The 17219-nt window shown below is 55.4% G+C and overlaps 3 protein-coding genes across 8 annotated transcripts; 1 reads left to right on the top strand and 2 right to left on the bottom strand.

The window, feature by feature from the left end:
- Nucleotides 1-77: 77 nt before the first annotated feature.
- Nucleotides 78-2794, bottom strand: CCER2 (coiled-coil glutamate rich protein 2). Of its 4 annotated transcripts, none has more exons than XM_043993543.1 (6): nt 2410-2794; nt 2106-2143; nt 1696-1783; nt 1564-1614; nt 802-1415; nt 78-400 (listed from the first exon to the last, which is right to left on the bottom strand). In XM_043993543.1, the coding sequence occupies exons 1-6, from the start codon at nt 2453-2455 to the stop codon at nt 320-322; spliced, it is 918 nt and encodes a 305-aa protein (XP_043849478.1). In that variant the 5' UTR covers nt 2456-2794; the 3' UTR covers nt 78-319. The 4 variants fall into 4 exon arrangements, with proteins under 4 accessions (XP_043849478.1, XP_043849479.1, XP_043849480.1 ...); XM_043993544.1 differs by having other exon boundaries at nt 2115-2143; nt 2410-2785; XM_043993545.1 differs by having other exon boundaries at nt 868-1415; nt 2410-2781.
- A 38-nt stretch (nt 2795-2832) lies between these two features.
- On the bottom strand, nt 2833-11108 carry SARS2 (seryl-tRNA synthetase 2, mitochondrial). Of its 2 annotated transcripts, none has more exons than XM_043993538.1 (16): nt 10753-11108; nt 7970-8065; nt 6741-6770; nt 6431-6571; nt 6278-6332; nt 5957-6020; nt 5629-5734; nt 5181-5228; nt 4824-4932; nt 4680-4725; nt 4409-4496; nt 4155-4264; nt 3753-3846; nt 3573-3665; nt 3308-3373; nt 2833-3223 (listed from the first exon to the last, which is right to left on the bottom strand). In XM_043993538.1, exons 1-16 carry the CDS (start codon nt 11035-11037, stop codon nt 3107-3109), a joined length of 1548 nt encoding a protein of 515 aa, XP_043849473.1. In that variant the 5' UTR covers nt 11038-11108; the 3' UTR covers nt 2833-3106. The 2 variants fall into 2 exon arrangements, with proteins under 2 accessions (XP_043849473.1, XP_043849472.1); XM_043993537.1 differs by having other exon boundaries at nt 2833-3213.
- A 50-nt stretch (nt 11109-11158) lies between these two features.
- MRPS12 (mitochondrial ribosomal protein S12) lies at nt 11159-16212 on the top strand. 2 transcript variants are annotated; one of them, XM_043993548.1, is made up of 3 exons: nt 11159-11368; nt 11778-11851; nt 15724-16212. In XM_043993548.1, exons 1-3 carry the CDS (start codon nt 11289-11291, stop codon nt 16098-16100), a joined length of 531 nt encoding a protein of 176 aa, XP_043849483.1. In that variant the 5' UTR covers nt 11159-11288; the 3' UTR covers nt 16101-16212. The 2 variants fall into 2 exon arrangements, with proteins under 2 accessions (XP_043849483.1, XP_043849482.1); XM_043993547.1 differs by having other exon boundaries at nt 11201-11368; nt 11672-11851.
- Nucleotides 16213-17219: the final 1007 nt, after the last annotated feature.

The raw sequence follows: 17219 nt of genomic DNA, 5'->3' as shown, positions 1-17219 counted from the left end.
TGTCCAGGGATTTGTGTTGGGGTACATACCACCCAAATTCATAAACAGACCAATGGGAGGAAGACTGCGCTTTCATGGGTGCTTTATTCACGTTGGGGGGGAGGGGGGACCTGGGGGAAGGATCGAGGGGCACAGAAGTTTCTGACCCCGTCCCTTTCTCAGGTCTGTTTCCATGGTGACCCTCTCTTGCCTCCTCCCCCCACCACCTGGGGAGGGGCTCCTGGGTATGAGCAAGAAGGGCAGGAATTGATTCATAGCACACGTGCCAAGAGGAGCCAGGGGTGTGTGGGGGGGGCAGGTGCCAGGGCACGTTTACTCCTCAGCCCCTCCTGCCTAGTGCCTCCGCTGCCCTCTTCAGCTCCTCCCCCATCTGCTCCAGACGTTCCAGCTCATGTTGTTCCTAAGGGGGAGGAGGGGTCAGCCCTTAGCCCCCGGGGGGGGGGGGCCTCCACCATCACTGCATTCCCCCTCCCAGCCTCCCCTGGCTCCTCCCCAGATGTGGCAGTCCCCACCGTCCAAGCCCTGGGCTGAGCAGGGCCTGGGCTTGTGAATTCATTCACTAGGGAATTCCCGGGTCAGGGAACCTCTACCCATGCAGGTCTCAGCACTGACAGGTGCACTGAGCTGAAGTGATGGGTGTTGGGCATCTCCCACTTAGCCCATCTGGCACTTGCTTTGTGTGTTTGCCTGCAGGCTGTGAGCTCCTTGGGGGCAGGGACTCCCCCCTTTCTGTACCCCCTGTACTTAGTCAATGCTGACTGAATGACTGACAGGCAGGACATGAACAGAGCCTGCTCTTGCCTCCATCCTCCACGGGCCACCTTCCGTGCCATTGTCCCCAGTGGTCTGTTGGCCTTCCTGGCTCACCTTCTTTTCTGCCTCCTCCTCCTCCTCCTCTTCTGTCTCCTGCTCAGGATGGGGCTGGTGGTGGTGCTGTCTGTGGGCAGGGCCAGCCCCCTGCCACGAGCTACGGCCCCCACCCAACACCCTCACCCCCTTCTCCTCCTCAAACTGGGCTGTCTCCTCGTCGCTGGCCTTCTCAGCCATCCGCTTCTCCACATCCTGGCCCCAGGCCTCTGTCTCCTCTTCCTCAGAACCCCGGGCCCCCTCTGGTCTGCGCTTTCTGAGGTCCTCGAAGGACTCTTGGGAGACCCAGGCCTCAGCTGGTCCCCTCCTCTTCCTCCTGTCCTCCTCTTGAGTCCTGGCCTGACCCCTGACCTCCTGTTCCCGGATCTCTGACTTTTCTTTGGCCTTCACCTCCTCTTCCTTCTCCTCCCTCACCTCCTGGCCCAACCTCTTCTCTCCCTCAACCTCCCCTGGGCGCCTCTTTTTCTTCCTGAAATCCTCTTCCTCTGCCTCCTCCTGCTCCTCTCTCTCTGCCGCACTCTCGGGCCCCAGGTGGTGCTTGGAGATTTCTGAAAGCAAGGGAAGAGGACGAGGCACCACATTCATTTCTCCCCCCCATTCCCTGCTGGGCCTCCCAAGGGAACCCCTCCCTGAGGGAAGAGCGGGTGTCTGGCTTCCCACACCCAAGGGGAATAACGCCAGGCATCCTGGCCATACCTCGGTGCCTGAGCTCCTCTAAGGTCCGGAGTAGGGACGCGAGCTGCTCATCTAGGGGCAGGAAGGTGCCGTTAATAGGGTGGGGGGTTGGGGACAAGAGGGACCTCGGGGACTGGGTGCCCGTCTTTATACCTTCTTGGAGCAGCTGCGTGCAGGGAGCCTCCCGAGGGCCCCCCTGGGTTAGCTTGTCTTTGAGGGCCTCTTCAAAGCATCGAGTGACCTAGGAGGGGCCGGGAGGGAGTCAGTCAGAGGATGAGAATTGGGGAAACAGCATTTAGGGAAAAGGGGGACAGGAACTGAGCAGCGGCGTGAGGGGAGAGCAGAGGAGAGATTTGGGGCGTGGGAGATGTTCAGACAGATGAAGAGATCTGGGCACAGTTGGAATTTGGGATAGAGGAAAGAGTCACAAGGGGACAGAGCAGAGTCACTGGGGAGAAAAGGGAGATTTGGAAGATGGAATATAAAGTGGGGGGGTGAGGAAGACAGGGATCAAAGAAGAGGGTTTTAGGGGTTCAGATGGGATTAGATTTTGGGGTACTGACCCCGCTCACCTCCTGCTTCGAGAGAGGTGCAGCACCAGCTGTAGGAAAGAGGAAGCAGGGAGGGCCTGTCAGGAAACCCTGGACAACCCCCTCCCCCCAACCCAGTCCCCTTTGCCTAAGGAGCAAGGCCCAGCGCTGTCCGGGGTCCTGACTCTTCTCATTGTCTCCTCTGACTCCCGCTTTCCTTTCTCCCCAGAAGCCTGGGTCTGGTCCTGCCCCATCCCCCAGCCTTGTCGCTTCCCTCTGCTAGCTCTGAATGTCAGCCAGTCCTTCCACTCCCCGATGCCTGGCTCTCCCAGCTCACCCAGGCCCAGCAACAGCAGCAGGGACAGGAGGCCAGGCTGAAGCATGGTGGGCCGAGTGGTCGGTTACTCCTGGGCCTGCTGTTGCTCAGCGCTCCATAGGTTGGACCCAGGCTTGGGGAGCTGGGCAAAGGAGGCAGAAGCCCTAATGCTGCCTTATATTGCTCCTGGACTGATGGGGTGGGTGGAGGAAGTGACGTCAATGACAGCCTGTCTCTACCTACCGCCCCCCCCCCTCACACACAGAACAATCCCCGGGGGTGCAGGTAGAAGAGCAGCAGCTGCCCAAGCTTAATTATTTAGGAGGGATTAGCAGCTCTGCCAAAGGAATCCCATTCACTCATCCTGCCTCCGGGGGTCTCCCACCCTGAAGCCCCCCTGCCTAACCCCACCTTACCCAATTAACTTGGACACAGACACAGGGGTGGCCACACTGGAGTTTATTGTGCCCACGGGGAAAGGGGACAGAACAGTGTCACCCCCCCCCAACTTCTTCCTCCCCTAGGCGGCCAGCAGAGGGGGTCTGAGCTCTGCCTCCTGCTCTGTGAGCAAGCCCTGTAAGGCAAGGACGGGCTTCCTCATTGGCAGCCTTCATTTGGTGGCCGGACGGTGCCTGCCGCTTCATTCAGTGCTGAAGGGACTGGTGGGGATGGGGCAGGTGTCCCCTAGTCACTGGACTGGACATGCAGGCGGACAAGCTCAGGAGGACCGTGGCTGGTTGGGACCAATGTATCGGAGGTGGGTGTGTGTAGGGGTGGAGATCCGGTCAGTGCCCAGGTAGGGCTGGAGGACCCCAGGCACGAGCACTGAGCCATCCTGCGGGGATGAGGATCACGCTGAGGGTCCCTGGAGACCCCTCCTCTTCCCCGAGCCCTTAGCCCCCACTCCCCCTGCTCCCACCTTCTGCTGGTTGTTTTCTAAGATCGCGATGAGGATCCGCGGTACTGCACAGCCTGTCCCATTGACCTGGGGGAGGGAAGAACTTAGCCCAGTCATATTCCATATTCGACAGCCCCCCCATCTCCTGACTGAGGGTCAGCTTGGGAGAAGAGGGGCACACAGACAGGGCCTGCGGAGCTCAGGACCCTTAAGGATGGGGATGTCCTTGAAGGGAGCCCTGAGGGTACCGGAGCAGCTCTGACAAGGGGCTGCTGCCTCCTCTCACCGTGTGCACATGCTGCAAATCTCCAGTCTTTGTCTCGTACATCATGTGAAGTCGCCTGCTTTGGAAATCTGTGCAGTTTGAGGCACTAGAGACCTGCGGAAGAATGGAGGGAAGTGGGAGGCTCCTCAGCGACATTCAGGCTCAACATCCCACCCCACGAGCTCCAAAGACAGGGCTTACCTCCCCAAAGCAGCCTCGGCCTGGCATCCAGGCCTCGATGTCAAACTTGCGGTAGGCAGGACGGCCGAGCTCTTGGGTGGGCATGTCCAAGACTCTGTGGGCCAGTCACAGAATTTCACAATGTCAGGGATCAATCAAGGCCCCCCCCCCCAAAGTCACCTAGTCTAACCTCTTACAGATAAGGGAACCAAGGCATGATATCTGGCATGAAAGAGGCACAATACAGATATCTGCCTTACAGATAGGGAAACTGAGGCACAAAATGGTGAAATAGCTTCCACAGGATCCAAAGGAGTCGTTATCAGATGTAGGCTTCAAATCCAGGTGACCCCCCTCCAGTCCCCTTGGCGACTGACTGGGGAGCCCCTCACATCCCCACTCCCTGCAGACCCCGCTGCTGACCGGAAGTGCAGGCCCAGCTCTGTCAGGATCTCCTTCTGCAAGGACACAAATTCCTCCAGCAGCCCCGAGCTGTGCTCTGTCCCTGAACATGTCAGTCCAAACATCTCGACCTGGGGGTGAGCAGACCAGGACACACGGGGGTGGGTCAGCCAGGACCCCTCTGGGCACTTCACCCAGTGCTGGGTGCCAGTTTGGGAGGAGCTGAGGGTGGCTGTCCCTGGTCAGCTCTGAAGCTTCCTGGGAGTGAGGCTGACCTTGCTGAAGTGGTGGACTCGGAAGAGCCCCCAAGGTTCCTTCCCCGTGTTCGTCTCGGCCCTATAGCAGGTGCTGGAACAGACTACCCTGTGGAGGAAGGGGATGTCAGGCCCAGAGATGTGACAGGAGGGTGCAAAGGACTCTGGAGAGACTGATGGAGGGACCAGGGGCAAGGGGGAAATGAGGAGCATTGGCCAGGGAGGGACAGGGTGGGCATGAAGCTGGGTGTGCAGCCCCGAGGGGGAGGCGGGGGGGGGTGAAGGATGTCACCTGATGGGCAGGTCCTTCCAAGATACTGCGTGATCCATGAAATATCCTGTGGGGTGGGGAGAGATGCCGCCCAGGCTCAGCGGAAAGGAGGAGGGGATCCCCTGCTTTGGCCCCCTCTCCTATTCCCTTCCCCCAATCCCTCACCTGCAATCCCCACTTCTGATGTCCCTGCCAGGTTGAGGTCCTCAAATCGGGAGGGGTCGATGTTGTAGATCTGAGAGGGATTGGCATTGGGGCTCATCCCACAGCCCTCCTGGGGGGAGGAGAGGAGAGATTGGACAGGGAGCCCCCTCTGTGCAGTTGTGTCCTGCGGGACCTCCAGGATTGCCCACCCAGCTGCCATCAGCCCCACCCCTAGGTGAGGCCTGCACTGCAGCCGTGGAGGGCTCTTGGGATGGGGGTGGCCCATCTCCCATGCCATGTACCAAGCTCCCTCCTTCCAGATGCAAAGCAGGCCCAAAGCCCAGAGAGCAGGGAGGGGAGGGGCCGGGGGTCACTCACAAACACGGCTCCTCTGAGCATGTCTGGCACTGTCATGGCTGTGAAGCCCTGGGGGACCGAGAAGAGGGGGTCAGGACAACAGGACAGAATGAGGACACCCCCTTGGGCCCACCCACCCTGCCTCCATCATGGCTCCCAGAGTGCCCGAGCTTAGGGTGCAGATGAGAGAAGACTGATGAGTGGCAGCCTCCCCACCTCACGAGAACACGGCATGTTAGAGCTAGAAGGGACCCAGGGGTCCTAGCCCCCTCTTCCCCAAGGATCCAAATGTCTCACTCCCAAGGCCTCTGTGGATCCCTTCTCCCTGAGCCACATCCTGCTTCCTCCACCCTCAGAAGGCTGGCGCCCTTGCCTTTCCCCACTCTTGGGTCCCTTCTGAGACCACTACTCAGGTATCCCATGTTCTACCAGCAGTCCCCCAGGATGTCTGCCCCTGGCATCCGCATACCCTCTGGACGAGTTTGCTGAGGGTAAAGTTGACCAGAGCGTGCTGCAGCAAGGCCCCCGCACCACGCAGGTAGTAAGATCGCTGCCCAGAAACGTGGGACAGACGCCTGTGTGGGAAGGATGACACAAAAAGCAGGCCTGAGGGGGGCCCACCACAACAGAGGCTGGGCTGGGGGAGGGAAACAAAGCAAAGTGGGGAGGAGGGCAGGTGGCAGGCGGCATGGGAATCAAATATTCATGCACAGGCTGCGCCAGGCTGAACGGGCCCATTCCCCGCTGGGGGGCCAGCCCTACATGCCAGCTGTCAGGAGCCGGGGGCGGCTGCTCACTTCTGACGGATGATATCCAGCTTCTCCCCAATCTCCAGGTGGCCCCGAGGCCGGAAGGCAAAGGCTGGATGGGGACAGACAGACACAGGTGCATGGTGTGAGACGCGTCCACCAGGATAGGTGGGCAATATGAGACAGAGCAGGGCAGAGACAGAAACGGGGAGAGACAGAGATGAGGAGAGGGAAGGACGGGGACAAGGACAGAGACAAGGTCAAGCTAGGACAGACAGACGGACAGAAATAAGGTGGACAGTGGACGATGACCACAGCCCCACCCACGGGAAGGCCCATGGGGGGGGGGTCACCTCCAGGCTGGCTTACTTGGCTTCTCTCCCACCACCTCCAGGATCCGGGCCTGGCTCTCGTCACCAACAGGCTGGGGGGGCAGAGAGAGAGAGAGAGAGAGGTGGTTGTTGGAGACTGAGGGAGGGAGCCAGCCTTGGGCCCAGGCCCTTCCCCAGCCCCTGCACTCACCACATCAGGGTGGGTTTGGTTGGGGAGTCGGAGAGCCCGCGTGTAGAAAAGCTCTTCCAGATGGGCCTCGTTGGCATAGAGGCCGGCCAGCTGTGTCCGGATCACCCTGCCCTGGGCCCGGGCGTTCTGAAAGATGGGATCCTGCAGCAGAGCATGTAGGTGAGACTTAGGTGGGGGGATCCAGCTGAGCATCCCCCCAGTATCCTGAGCTAGGGAGGAGGGGCCTCTACCTGCCGGGCCCCCAACAAACTTGGGCACAGCCTAGAATCCCCCTCTCAGCCTGCCCCCACCTCCATCCCAAGCTCCATACCTGCTGGAGGAAATCCTTGTCCTGGCTGACCTGGGGAGAGAACCACAGAATCCTGGGACTTCTGGCTTGTGTGATGGAAGGTGCTGGCCCCAGGGCCCCAGGGCCTGGCTTCTAATCTGGGGCCTTCCCCTCCCCAGCTGGTGGGAGGGAGGTCGCCTCACCTGCCCAGGCCTCAGAGAGCTGGCCCTGCACCTCAACTGCTGTGTGACTCTGGGCAAGCGGCTGTCTGTCTCTGAGCCTCAGCATGCCCACCTTCATGGAGTGGAAACGTCAACATTATTATTATTGACTGCTGGAGGACGAAGAACGGGTCGCAGAGAGGGGAAGACCTGGGTTCTAGTCCTGCCCCTGTGACCCTGGGAGCCCCAGGAAACACTCTGGGTCTCTGAGGTCCAAGGCGGGTGCTGATCAGCACTGGGGCTCCTTTCTTTCACGTACCCCTAGGGCTGCTGCCCATTAGCTTCCCATTCTCTGGTTGCCACAGATTTGCCCACTGGGGTCCTTTTCCTCCTTCTTTGTTCTCTTTGTGGGCAGAGGCCCAGGAAGTAGCTGCTTCCTGGTCACATGAGTGATGCTGCCCACCCCCCCAACCTCAGCTCCACCAATAAGGCACCAGTTTTCCTGCATTGAGACCTCTGCTTTCTATCCCTTACACCCCAATGATTCCCTATGAGGCCTTCCATTTATAAAATTATTAAAGTACAATTTACATTTTTAAAAAAGCTTGGCTGGTGAATTCACTGGTAGTAGGAGCTCCTGACAAGGAGGCCTTTCCCACCAATGCCGGTGGTTACTCACACTGTTGGTTAAATGACTTGCCCAGGGAGCCAGGACTCAAACCTGGGTCTTCCTAGATCTGAGGGCAGCTCACCAACTATGTTTGATGATGTAATATTGTAGGAACCTGTGTTCATGTCTTATGTGAGGGCAGTAACTGGGCCTTATCTAAATTTCCTGTGTCCCCCCCCCCAGGTTAAGGACATTAGTCACTGAACATGTGCCTGATGAATGAATGGACAGTGGGGCAGCTAAGTGGCACAGTGGATAAAGCACTGGCCCTAGATTCAGGAGGACCTGAGTTCAAATTCAACCTCAGACACTTAACACTTACTAGCTGTGTGACCCTGGGCAAGTCACTTAACCCTCATTGCCCTGCAAACAAAACAAAACAAAACAAAAATGAATGAATGAATGGCCAGGAGAGGCAGAGAGAGCACAGCTTCACTCACCACTAGAGCTTTTATCTTCTGGGCCACAGCTGCCTTCTCCTCCTCCAGAGCTCGGATCTCTTCCCTCAGTCTTCCCAGGGACTGCCAAGTAGAAATCTGGGGTAGGAGAGAGGGGAGGGGGTGACTTAGGAGCAGAAATGGAGGCTGGGTAAAGGCCTCTAGGGCCTCTGACCCCCAGCCCCGCCCCCCGGCTTTGTGGTCAAAATGTCCTGGCTCAAACAGCAACCCTGACGGACTGGTGCAGGACAGAAGGAGTCGGCCTGGTACCCCTCCCCACCAATTCCCCGCTCCCCTGGACCCCAGCTCCTCCAGCCCACAGCCAGAGGTTCAGTCACAGCCCATGGAAGGGAAGTGTTTCTCCTGGGGCTTAGGGGGAGGTGGGCTACTCTGACCAAGGTCCTTTTCTCACTCAGGCCTCTGTTTACTAATCTGGAGGGGAAGCGTGACGTGGGGGAAATTCAGAAGGGAGGTCCTGAGCCTTGCTCCAGTGTCCAGAGGCAGCACAGGAGAGAGGGTCATTTTCCTTGTGGACCCCCTGGAGCTCCAGGGAACCCCAAGACCATAAATTGTGTAGAAGATGCCAACCTGGATCCTAGGTTGGGAATTCCTATCAACGAAAACGACCCATTAGTATAATGTTTACCAGGTTTTCTTTTTATTTATTTATTTTTTTATTTTGGTGAGGCAATTGGGGTTAAGTGACTTGCCCAGGGTCACACAGCTAGTAAGTGTCCGAGGCTGAATTTGAACTCAGGTACTCCTGAATCCAGGGCCGGTGCTTATCCACTGCGCCATCTAGCTGCCCCCCGTTTACCAGGTTTTATGAATACTATGCTTAGGGCCACATCAAATGCAGGGCTAGTCCCTAATCCTGCTGTCAAGTCACAAATGTCCTCCCAGAGCTTCAGTTTTCTTATCTGGAAAACGGAGGTAATAATAATAACAACTAACATTTCTATAGCTTCAACTGTGTGCCGGGCACTGTGTTTGGTGCTTTACAATTATCACCTCATCTGATCCTCACAACCACACCAGGAGCGAGGTGTGATAATGATCCTCATTTTACAGATGAGGAAACTGAGGAAGGCAGAGGTTACATGATTTGCCAAGAGTCACACAGGCCAGATTTGAACTCAGATCTTCCTGACTCCAGGCCTGGCATTCTACCCATTGTACCACATTCCCTACCTCAAAGGGTTGTTGTGAAGAAGGGACTTTTTATTTATTTTTTGCGTGTGTGTGTGTGTGTGTGGGGGGGGGCAATGAGGGTTAAGTGACTTGCCCAGGGTCATACAGCTTGAAAGTGTCAAGTATCTGAGGTCTGATTTGAACTCAGGTCCCCCTGAATCCAGGACCAGTGCTCTATCCACTGCGCCACCTAGCTGCCCTGGAAGGGACTTTAAAAAAACCCATAAAAAGGGGGCAGCTAGCTGTGTGACCCTGGGCAAGTCACTTAATCTTCATTGCCCTGCAAAACAACAACAACAACAACAAAAACAGAAACAAGCCAAAAAACACCATAAAAGACTGCCTTGGAATTAGTAAGACCTGAGTTCAAATCCTGACTCATGCACTAACAAGCTGTGTAGCCCTGAGTCAGTACTTTAATGTCTGCCTCAGTTTCTTCATCTGTAAACCAGGAATAATAACAGCAACCACCATAAGATGGGCAAGGTGCCTCGTAAGCCTTGGAGTCCTATATAAATGCCAGCAATAATTGCTGGTGTCATCAGCGTTCACACAAGCCAGTATCTTGCTGACTCTCAAAGTGACTTGATTTATTATCACTTATAACTTATGAGGTTCATCAGAGAGGTGGTGGATTACAGGGGCTGGCAGAGGGGCATACATTCAGATGCTGTTGATCTGTGTGTCCCTTCTTGGGGAGGTAGGGGGAGCTAATTGGAAAATGACATCAAGGTAAAAGAAAAATAGGAAAGTTATCTCTGAAGTATCTTTCTTATTTATTTATTTATTTTTGCAGGGCAATGAGGATTAAGTGACTTGCCCAGGGTCACACAGCTAGTAAGTGTCAAGTGTCTGAGGTCAAATTTGAACTCAGGTCCTCCTGAATCCAGGGCTGGTGCTTTATCCACTATGCCACCTAGCTGCCCCTTTGAAGTACCTTCTCTTCTGATTCCAAGTCCTAGCGCCTAACCCAGGAACCTGAAATGAGTGTTTCATCAATAATTGTCTTGATCAAATTAGATGTGCCCTAATTAATTTCTATAAATCAAATCACATCTTAGGTGCCCAAGTAGAAGTGCTGAGAGGAACCCCCACCCTGCCCGACGTCTTCTGTATAGTGAAAGATCGTTTATCTTTTTTTTTTTTTCCTTTAAGGAAAGCCCCGGATATCCATTAGACTGTAAGCTTCTTGAGGGCAGGGGCTGTGTTTTGCCTCTCTTTGTAGCCCTAGCGCTTAGCACACTCCCTGGCACATAGCAGGTGCTTTAATAAATGTTTAAGGGGCAGCTAGGTGGCGCAGTGGATAAAGCACCTGCCCTGAATTCAGGACGACCTGAGTTCAAATCCGAGCTCAGACACTAGACAATGTGTGACCTTGGGCAAGTCACTAAACCCCCCTCATTGCCCCCGCCCCCCCCCAACTGGCTCGACTGATTTCCGCATAGCGAGTTTTTGCTTAAATCGGGGTCCAATAGCATCCTGGCGGCCCCCCCCCCCCCCCATTTCTCCGTAAGGCACACCCCTTATTTCCGCTCCCTTCTCCCAGCCTGGCCCCGCGCCACCCGCGGACCGCTTGGCGGCGTATGCGCCCTTACAATCTCCGACAGGTCGGCGGGTCTCAGCTCCCCCTTGCGGTGCTCCAAGGCGCGCGCCGCTTCCTCTGGGTGCGCGCACAGCCTCTCCATGTCCAGTTGGGGGCGCGCGCTGTAGCCTTCACGCACATGCTCGTACAGCAGGTTCCGGCTGCGCCTCGGGACCCCAGCAGAGCTACTGAGTTTCCTCTCCTTTCCCGGCCTTGGCGTTTTTCGGAGGGGGCGGTAGCCGCTTCGGAAGGAGCTGGGCAGTAAGTGCAGGAATCGCTGCGCCATGGACGCCGCCATGTCGAATGGGGGGGAAAATCACATGGAGATGCCCGGCCGGCCAATCAAAACGCGTCGATTCGCCTTTCTCCACTCTTAGCCAATCAACGGCCAGAATGAAAACAAATGCGTCTCGCGTGAGCGTGAGGCGGGACGCCTTGGAGACGGCGCCTGAAGGTGTCCAATCAGATGAGCCCTAACAAAACGGACTGACAACCTTCGCGTCTAATCGGCGGTTCATTTCTGTATTCCATCGCAACGCCCCTCCCGCCATGTCCATCCGCATAATAAAACTAGCCAATGGGGTCTTGGAAGATCCGGAAGACGGCCCATCTGACTGCCGTCACAGAAGGTGAGAGCGGGCAGCTCCGGGGGTCTCCGAGGACCCGCCCCGGGGCGGCCCAGGCTTTGGGGAAGGTCTTCTGCGTTGAGCCTCAAAGATTGAGGCTAGGCCTCTGGGAGGATTTGCCGGGTGGGGGCGGGGAGGGGGGCCCAGGGACATTGATCGGTTTCACCTTGGGGAGGGACTTCCTGTGTACAGCCCCAAGGCCGGACGCTAGCCCGCTGGAAGGCTTTCCCGGGTTGGGGGTGGGGCGAGAGCATCCTTGGCACTCTGGTCAGTTTCCCCTTGGGGGACTTCTGGGTGCATCCCCAGGGCCTGAGGCTAGACTGCAAAGAAGGACCTCTCGGGTGGGAGTCGGTCAGGGCGGACGGAGGAGCCCAGCGGCCCCTGGCCAGGGTCAGCCCCTTTCTCTCCTTAGTTCCTACAGAAAGCGGTCGAAGAAGCGGATGGCGTGCTCCAGCCTCTTCCGTCGTTTTAACTCCCTGAGTCAGGGTAAGCATTTGTAAGGGGTGGGGTGGGGTGCTGACACTCTCGGGGTGCCCTCTGCACCTAGTCCTACCCTTCTTTCCTCTGACTCTCTATAGCCCCGAAAATAAAATGCCCTCCAGCTGATATTCCCCTCCCCCCACCAAAATTTGTACGTTTCATATTGATTTCTCTGTGTTCAGGTCATGTCCCCCAACAGAATACAAATATCCTGAGATCTAGGACTGTTCCAGTTTTTGTTTTGTATCCCCTCACCCCTAAAGTGTTTTTTTTTTTTGGCAGGGCAATGACTTGCCCAGGGTCACACAGCTAGTAAGTGTCAAGTGTCTGAGGGTGGCTTTGAATTCAGGTCCTCCTGAATCCAGGGCCAGTGCTCTATTCACTTGCCACCTAGCTGTTCCACCCCTAAAGTCTTGATGTGGAATCTGAGATCTAAGAAGCCTGGGGGCCTACCCATGGACACACAGGGAGTAAGTGGAAGAGCCAGGATCTTGTCTCTAAATCCAGTTGTCTTTCCTCCAGTGTTGTTCAAAAGAGTAGTTTGGGAAAGAGCATTTAGATTTTTTGTGTATTATAAGAGAGAGAGAGGGCAGGGAAGGGAATAAGCTATGTGACAGGGCACTGGGCTCAGTGCTTTTTACAGATATCAAATTATTATCAATCAGACCACATTTATTAAGCACCTACTATGTGATAGATACTGTACTGAGGTATAGAGATGCAAAAAGAGGCAAAAGACTGTCCCTGTCCCTGTCTTAAAATCAAATGGGGGGGCAGCTAGGTGGCACAGTGGATAGAGCACCGGCCCTGGAGTCAGGAGTACCTGAGTTCAAATCCGGCCTCAAACACTTTACACACTTACTAGCTGTGTGACCCTGGACAAGTCACTTAACCCCCATTGCCTCACTAAAAAAAAAAAAATCAAATTGGTGGGGGGCAGCTAGGTGGCGCAGTGGATAGAGCACTGGTCCTGGATTCAGGAGGACCTGAGTTTGAATCCGGCCTCAGACACTTAACACTTAATAGCTGTGTGACCCTGGGCAAGTCACTTAACCCCAATTGCCTCATACACAAAAAAATCAAATGAGTGGGCCCAACATGTAAATAAATATGGACAAGGCAAGCCATATATAGGACGAATAGGGACTAATTAAAGAGAGAAGGTACTGGAATTAAGAGGGGTTTAAGGAAGGCTTCCTGTAGATGGTGAAATTTTAGTTGGGACTTCAAGGAAGCCAGAGTGGAGGCTAGTGTCACTAGATCTTGGTAAGGTATAAGAAAGTTAGGAAGTAGCAGGTTAAGAATGCTAACAAGATTTTTTTTTATTTGATCCTGGAAGCAGTAGGGGGACATTGGAGTTTGAGTCTAAGTGTGATGGTTGAGCTGCACTTTAGGAAAATCACTTTGATGGCAGAATAAGGATGGACTGGAATTGGGGGAGACTTGAGGCAGGCAGGAGTTCCCCCCCCCAAAAAAAAAGCTGCTATTGTAATTGTACAGGTCTGAGGTGATGAGGGCTTGGACTGGGGTAGGGGCAATGTTGGATGAGAGAAGGGGGTGTATGGGGGAGATGTTGCAAAGGTGAAATTGACAGGCCTTGGCAATGGCTTGGATGTGCGGTGAGAGGGAGTGAAGAGTCCAGGATGACTCCTGGGTTGGGAGCCTGAGGGCCTAGGGGGCTGATGGGGTCCTTGACAGTAATAGGAAAGTTAGGAGAGGGGAGGGTTTAGGGGAAAAGATAGAGTCATTTTTGGACATGTCGATGGACATACACTTCAAGATGTACGAAAGGCATTTGGAGATGGAAGATTGCAGGTCAGGGAGGTTTGAAAATCATCAGCACAGAGATGGAAATTAAATCCATGGGAAAGAGGGAGAAGAGGGTAGAGCCCTGAGGGTTGTTATTTTTGCTTGTCCTTCATTCTCAAAGAGGACCAAGACATTGGGGTAATGTCTTGGATTGAAGTGAGGCAGGGCTGTGCAAGGTCACCAGCCTCACTCTCCTCCAGAGCCATCTTCAGGACCACTGGACATGGCCCTGGATGTTTGAAGCAATTGAGTTTAGATGACCTGCCCAAGGTCACACCGCTAGTAAGTGTCTGAGGTGAGAATTGAACAGGGGCTCTCCTAACTTCAGGGCTAGTTCTTTACCTAGCTGTCCTGCCCTGAGGAACACCTAGGGTCAAAGAGCATGATCTGGAGGAGAACCCAGCCCAGGAGACAGAGAAGGAGCAGTCTGAGAGGTAGAAGGAAAACCAGGAAAGACCGAGGGGGGGAGAAGGAGGGAAGGGAGCATCCTGAAAACCTAGAAAGAAGAGAGTTTCAAGGAGAGAGGGAGCCATAGCATCTAAGGTTGCAGAGAGGTCTAGCAGAATGAAGACTGAGGAAAGGCCATTGAATCATGAGTAACTCTGGAGAGTCGGTGCCAGGGGATTGATAAGGTCAGAAGCTGGATTGTCAGGGCCCAAGAAGAGGGGGGGGGGGCCTGTCGCGTGTGGTCTTTTGGAGGAGTTTGGCCACAAAGGGCAGAAGAGAGAGAGGAGAGTTAGCGGCTATGGGAGGGTCATGAGCGTTTTTCAGGACTGGGAAGACATGAGCCTGTTTGTAGGCAGGAGGGGAAGGAGCCAGTAGGGAGAAGAGTGAAAAGAAGTGAAAGATGGAGGTGACCAAGGGGGCAGTCTTGGGTGAGGGCTAGCCACAGCTGACCCAGACAGTGAGCAGGAGGGGAGAGGAGTTTGGGCCAGTCAGGGCAGGCTGTTGGATTCCAGGTGTAGAGTCAGGCGCCTCGCAGGGCATCTTGTCTCACTCTTTCCTCATTTTTCAGATGAGGAAACCGAGGTGAGGTGACTTGTTCCAGGTCACATAAATGGCAAATGGTACAATTTGAACCCTGACCCTCTCACCCAAGATTCCAAGAAGACCAAGCATGATCAAATAGGAAGAGGGCTGGATTTATAATTCAGGGACCTGGGTGTGAATCCTGGCTTTGTCACTTACTACCTCAGGCAGTCCACCCCCCAGCCTCAGTGTCCCCATTTGTAAAATAGGGGATTGTGTTTGAATGCGTGGGAGTCTCTCACACTCTGGTTTGTTTGTTGGTTTGTTGTTTGTTGGTTTTTTTAGTGAAGCAATTGGGGTTAAGTGACTTGCCCAGGGTCACAGAGCTAGTAAGTGTTAAATGTCTAAGGCCGGATTTGAACTCAGATCCTCCTGACTCCAGGGCTGGTGCTCTATCCACTGCGCCACCTAGCTGCCCCTCACACTCTGTTTTGGTTTGTTTGTTTGTTTGTTTGTTTTGAAGGGCAATGGGGGTTAAGTGACTTGCCCAGGGTCACACAGCTAGTAAGTGTTAAGTGTCTGAGGCCGGATTTGAACTCAGGTACTCCTGAATCCAGGGCCGGTGCTTTATCCACTGAGCCATCTAGCTGCCCCCCACACTCTGTTTTTAAAAGCAGATAGGACATTTAGCACGGCCTGACAAAATTGCCGTTTGTGTTCCCTTGGGAATTTTTTCTCTGTCTTTTTAAAATTTGTTTAGTAGATCCCTTCCCGCTTCCCTCTTTCCTGTCATCCCCAGTGGAGGTCAGCTTCCAGATATTCAGCACCTGTCTCCCTGCCTGCCCAGATCCCTCACAGGATGGGGCTTCATACTCCCGCCTTCAGGCCCGTTATGGGAGTTCTGAGGTTCCTCAGAAGGCTGTGGTGCCATCTGCTGGCCTCCCTTGTGCCTGTGTTGGGATGCTGGGAAACAAGAGGCTCTGACCGGTGGCCCACGGCCAAGGGCCCTTGGCTTAGTTTGGTGTCCCCAGGGTGGAGCCTTGACCCCAACGAGCCCTCTACCCCCCAGCAAACCTCCTTTCCCCTTCTCTCCACCTCAGCTCTCTGCCTGGCCCTGAAGATGCAGCGGAACCAGCACTGCCCCATGGCCACTCTCAACCAGATGCACCGCCGCGGCCGCCCCAAGTGGCCCTCGGCTGGCCCCGGGCCCATGAACGGCTGTCCCCAGCTCAAGGCCGTGGTGCTGAAGACAATGATCCGGAAGCCCAAGAAGCCCAACTCCGCCAACCGCAAGTGCTGCCGAGTGCGCCTGAGCACGGGCCGGGAGGCCATCTGCTTCATCCCGGGCGAGGGCCACAGCCTCCAGGAACACCATGTGGTCTTGGTGCAGGGAGGCCGCACCCAGGACCTGCCCGGCATCAAGCTCAAGGTCGTGCGGGGCAAGTATGACTGCGGCCACGTGCAGAAGAAGAAGTGATGGGAAAGGAGACCTTTGGTCACATTCGGGTGGCTGGCACGGATGGACAGATGGACTTGGTGGGGGGCCAAGGGTGCACAGAGGCCAATAACACCATCATGACCACCCTTTACTTGTGTGTAGCTTCTTCTAGTTCCCAGAGCGTGCTCACGCCCATCTGCCCCATACAGTTGTCCTATGACATAGACTTAGCAGCGATTACTCCCCCCCCCCCCATTTTACAGGTGAGAAATGAGACCCCAAAGAAGGAAACTTGTCTGACACCTGCAGTCAGTCCCTTGTGGGCTTCTCAGGCTGGGTGGGGGCCTGGTCTTCTAGCAGGCCCTCCCAGGGTCCCTGCTGCTTCATGAAAGAGGGAGTGACAGGACCTGCTGAGGGAGGGGAAATAAGATTCAGTAGGAAGGGGCCAGATGGGATGTAGGCCCTGCGAGGTGTCAGACAGTGCAGGCAGCCTGTGCTCCCCACAAGCCTGAGTGTTTCTAGTCTGGGCTTCAGAGGGCTGCCCAAGTGTAGAAGAAGGGGGCCTTGGGCTGGAAGGCCTGGGGTCGGCCGGGGAAGGCTCCGCTTGGGTCTTGGAAGGATGAGTGAGATTTGGAGGAGGTGAGGAGAGAAGGAATCCCAAGTGGGGTATGGGGCAGCAAAGGGACCGGCCCGGCCTCAGCTCCAAGGAAGAGGGACCAGCTCTGGGGGTTCCCCACGGCTGGGGGGGGTGTGCCGTGGAGTGATGCCAATGGGTGTGGAAGGGTGGAAGGGCAGGTTGCATCCCACCATCTACCAGGATATCGCCAAGAGAACTCCGCCCACCTGCCCCAGGAATGTCCCCCACTTTGTGCCTGCTCTCCACCCCCAGATCAGCTGATGACTTGGACAGTCACACAGCTGTGCATCTCATCACCTTATCTTTCCCCTTTTCCCAACTTCCTTATTCCTAAGGCATCCCCATCCTTGTAGTCACCTTTCTGTCACCTTTGCTAAATGTTGTTTCTCCAGAGCCCTTGTCCAGTCACACGGCCACAGCCTTCTTTGAGGTCTTTGCCCTGAGCCGTCTCCCTCAAAGCTAAGATCTTCCTCAAGCCCATGGCAGCCCCTGCCCCTCACCCCACTACCGTTGGCCCCAGG

Source organism: Dromiciops gliroides, chromosome 3, assembly GCF_019393635.1.
Source record: "Dromiciops gliroides isolate mDroGli1 chromosome 3, mDroGli1.pri, whole genome shotgun sequence".
NCBI classification, from domain to species: domain Eukaryota; kingdom Metazoa; phylum Chordata; class Mammalia; order Microbiotheria; family Microbiotheriidae; genus Dromiciops; species Dromiciops gliroides.
This window is presented reverse-complemented; position numbering and strand designations above follow the sequence as displayed.

Excerpts from the sequence above, each read along its gene's own strand:
- CCER2 (XM_043993543.1), bottom strand. The coding sequence starts at position 2,455 with ATGCTTCAGCCTGGCCTCCTGTCCCTGCTGCTGTTGCTGGGCCTGG. Across the intron at positions 1,615-1,695 it reads CACGCAGCTGCTCCAAGAAG|ATGAGCAGCTCGCGTCCCTA; the intron begins GTATAAAGACGG and ends TCCTGCCCCTAG. Across the intron at positions 401-801 it reads GTGGCCCGTGGAGGATGGAG|GAACAACATGAGCTGGAACG; the intron begins GCAAGAGCAGGC and ends CCTCCCCCTTAG.
- SARS2 (XM_043993537.1), bottom strand. The coding sequence starts at position 11,037 with ATGGCGGCGTCCATGGCGCAGCGATTCCTGCACTTACTGCCCAGCTCC. Across the intron at positions 6,333-6,430 it reads ACCAAACCCACCCTGATGTG|CCTGTTGGTGACGAGAGCCA; the intron begins GTGAGTGCAGGG and ends CTGCCCCCCCAG. Across the intron at positions 4,497-4,679 it reads TGGAAGGACCTGCCCATCAG|GGTAGTCTGTTCCAGCACCT; the intron begins GTGACATCCTTC and ends CTTCCTCCACAG.
- MRPS12 (XM_043993547.1), top strand. The coding sequence starts at position 11,317 with ATGGGGTCTTGGAAGATCCGGAAGACGGCCCATCTGACTGCCGTCACA. Across the intron at positions 11,369-11,671 it reads TCTGACTGCCGTCACAGAAG|GGCCTGAGGCTAGACTGCAA; the intron begins GTGAGAGCGGGC and ends GTGCATCCCCAG. Across the intron at positions 11,852-15,723 it reads TTTTAACTCCCTGAGTCAGG|CTCTCTGCCTGGCCCTGAAG; the intron begins GTAAGCATTTGT and ends TCTCCACCTCAG.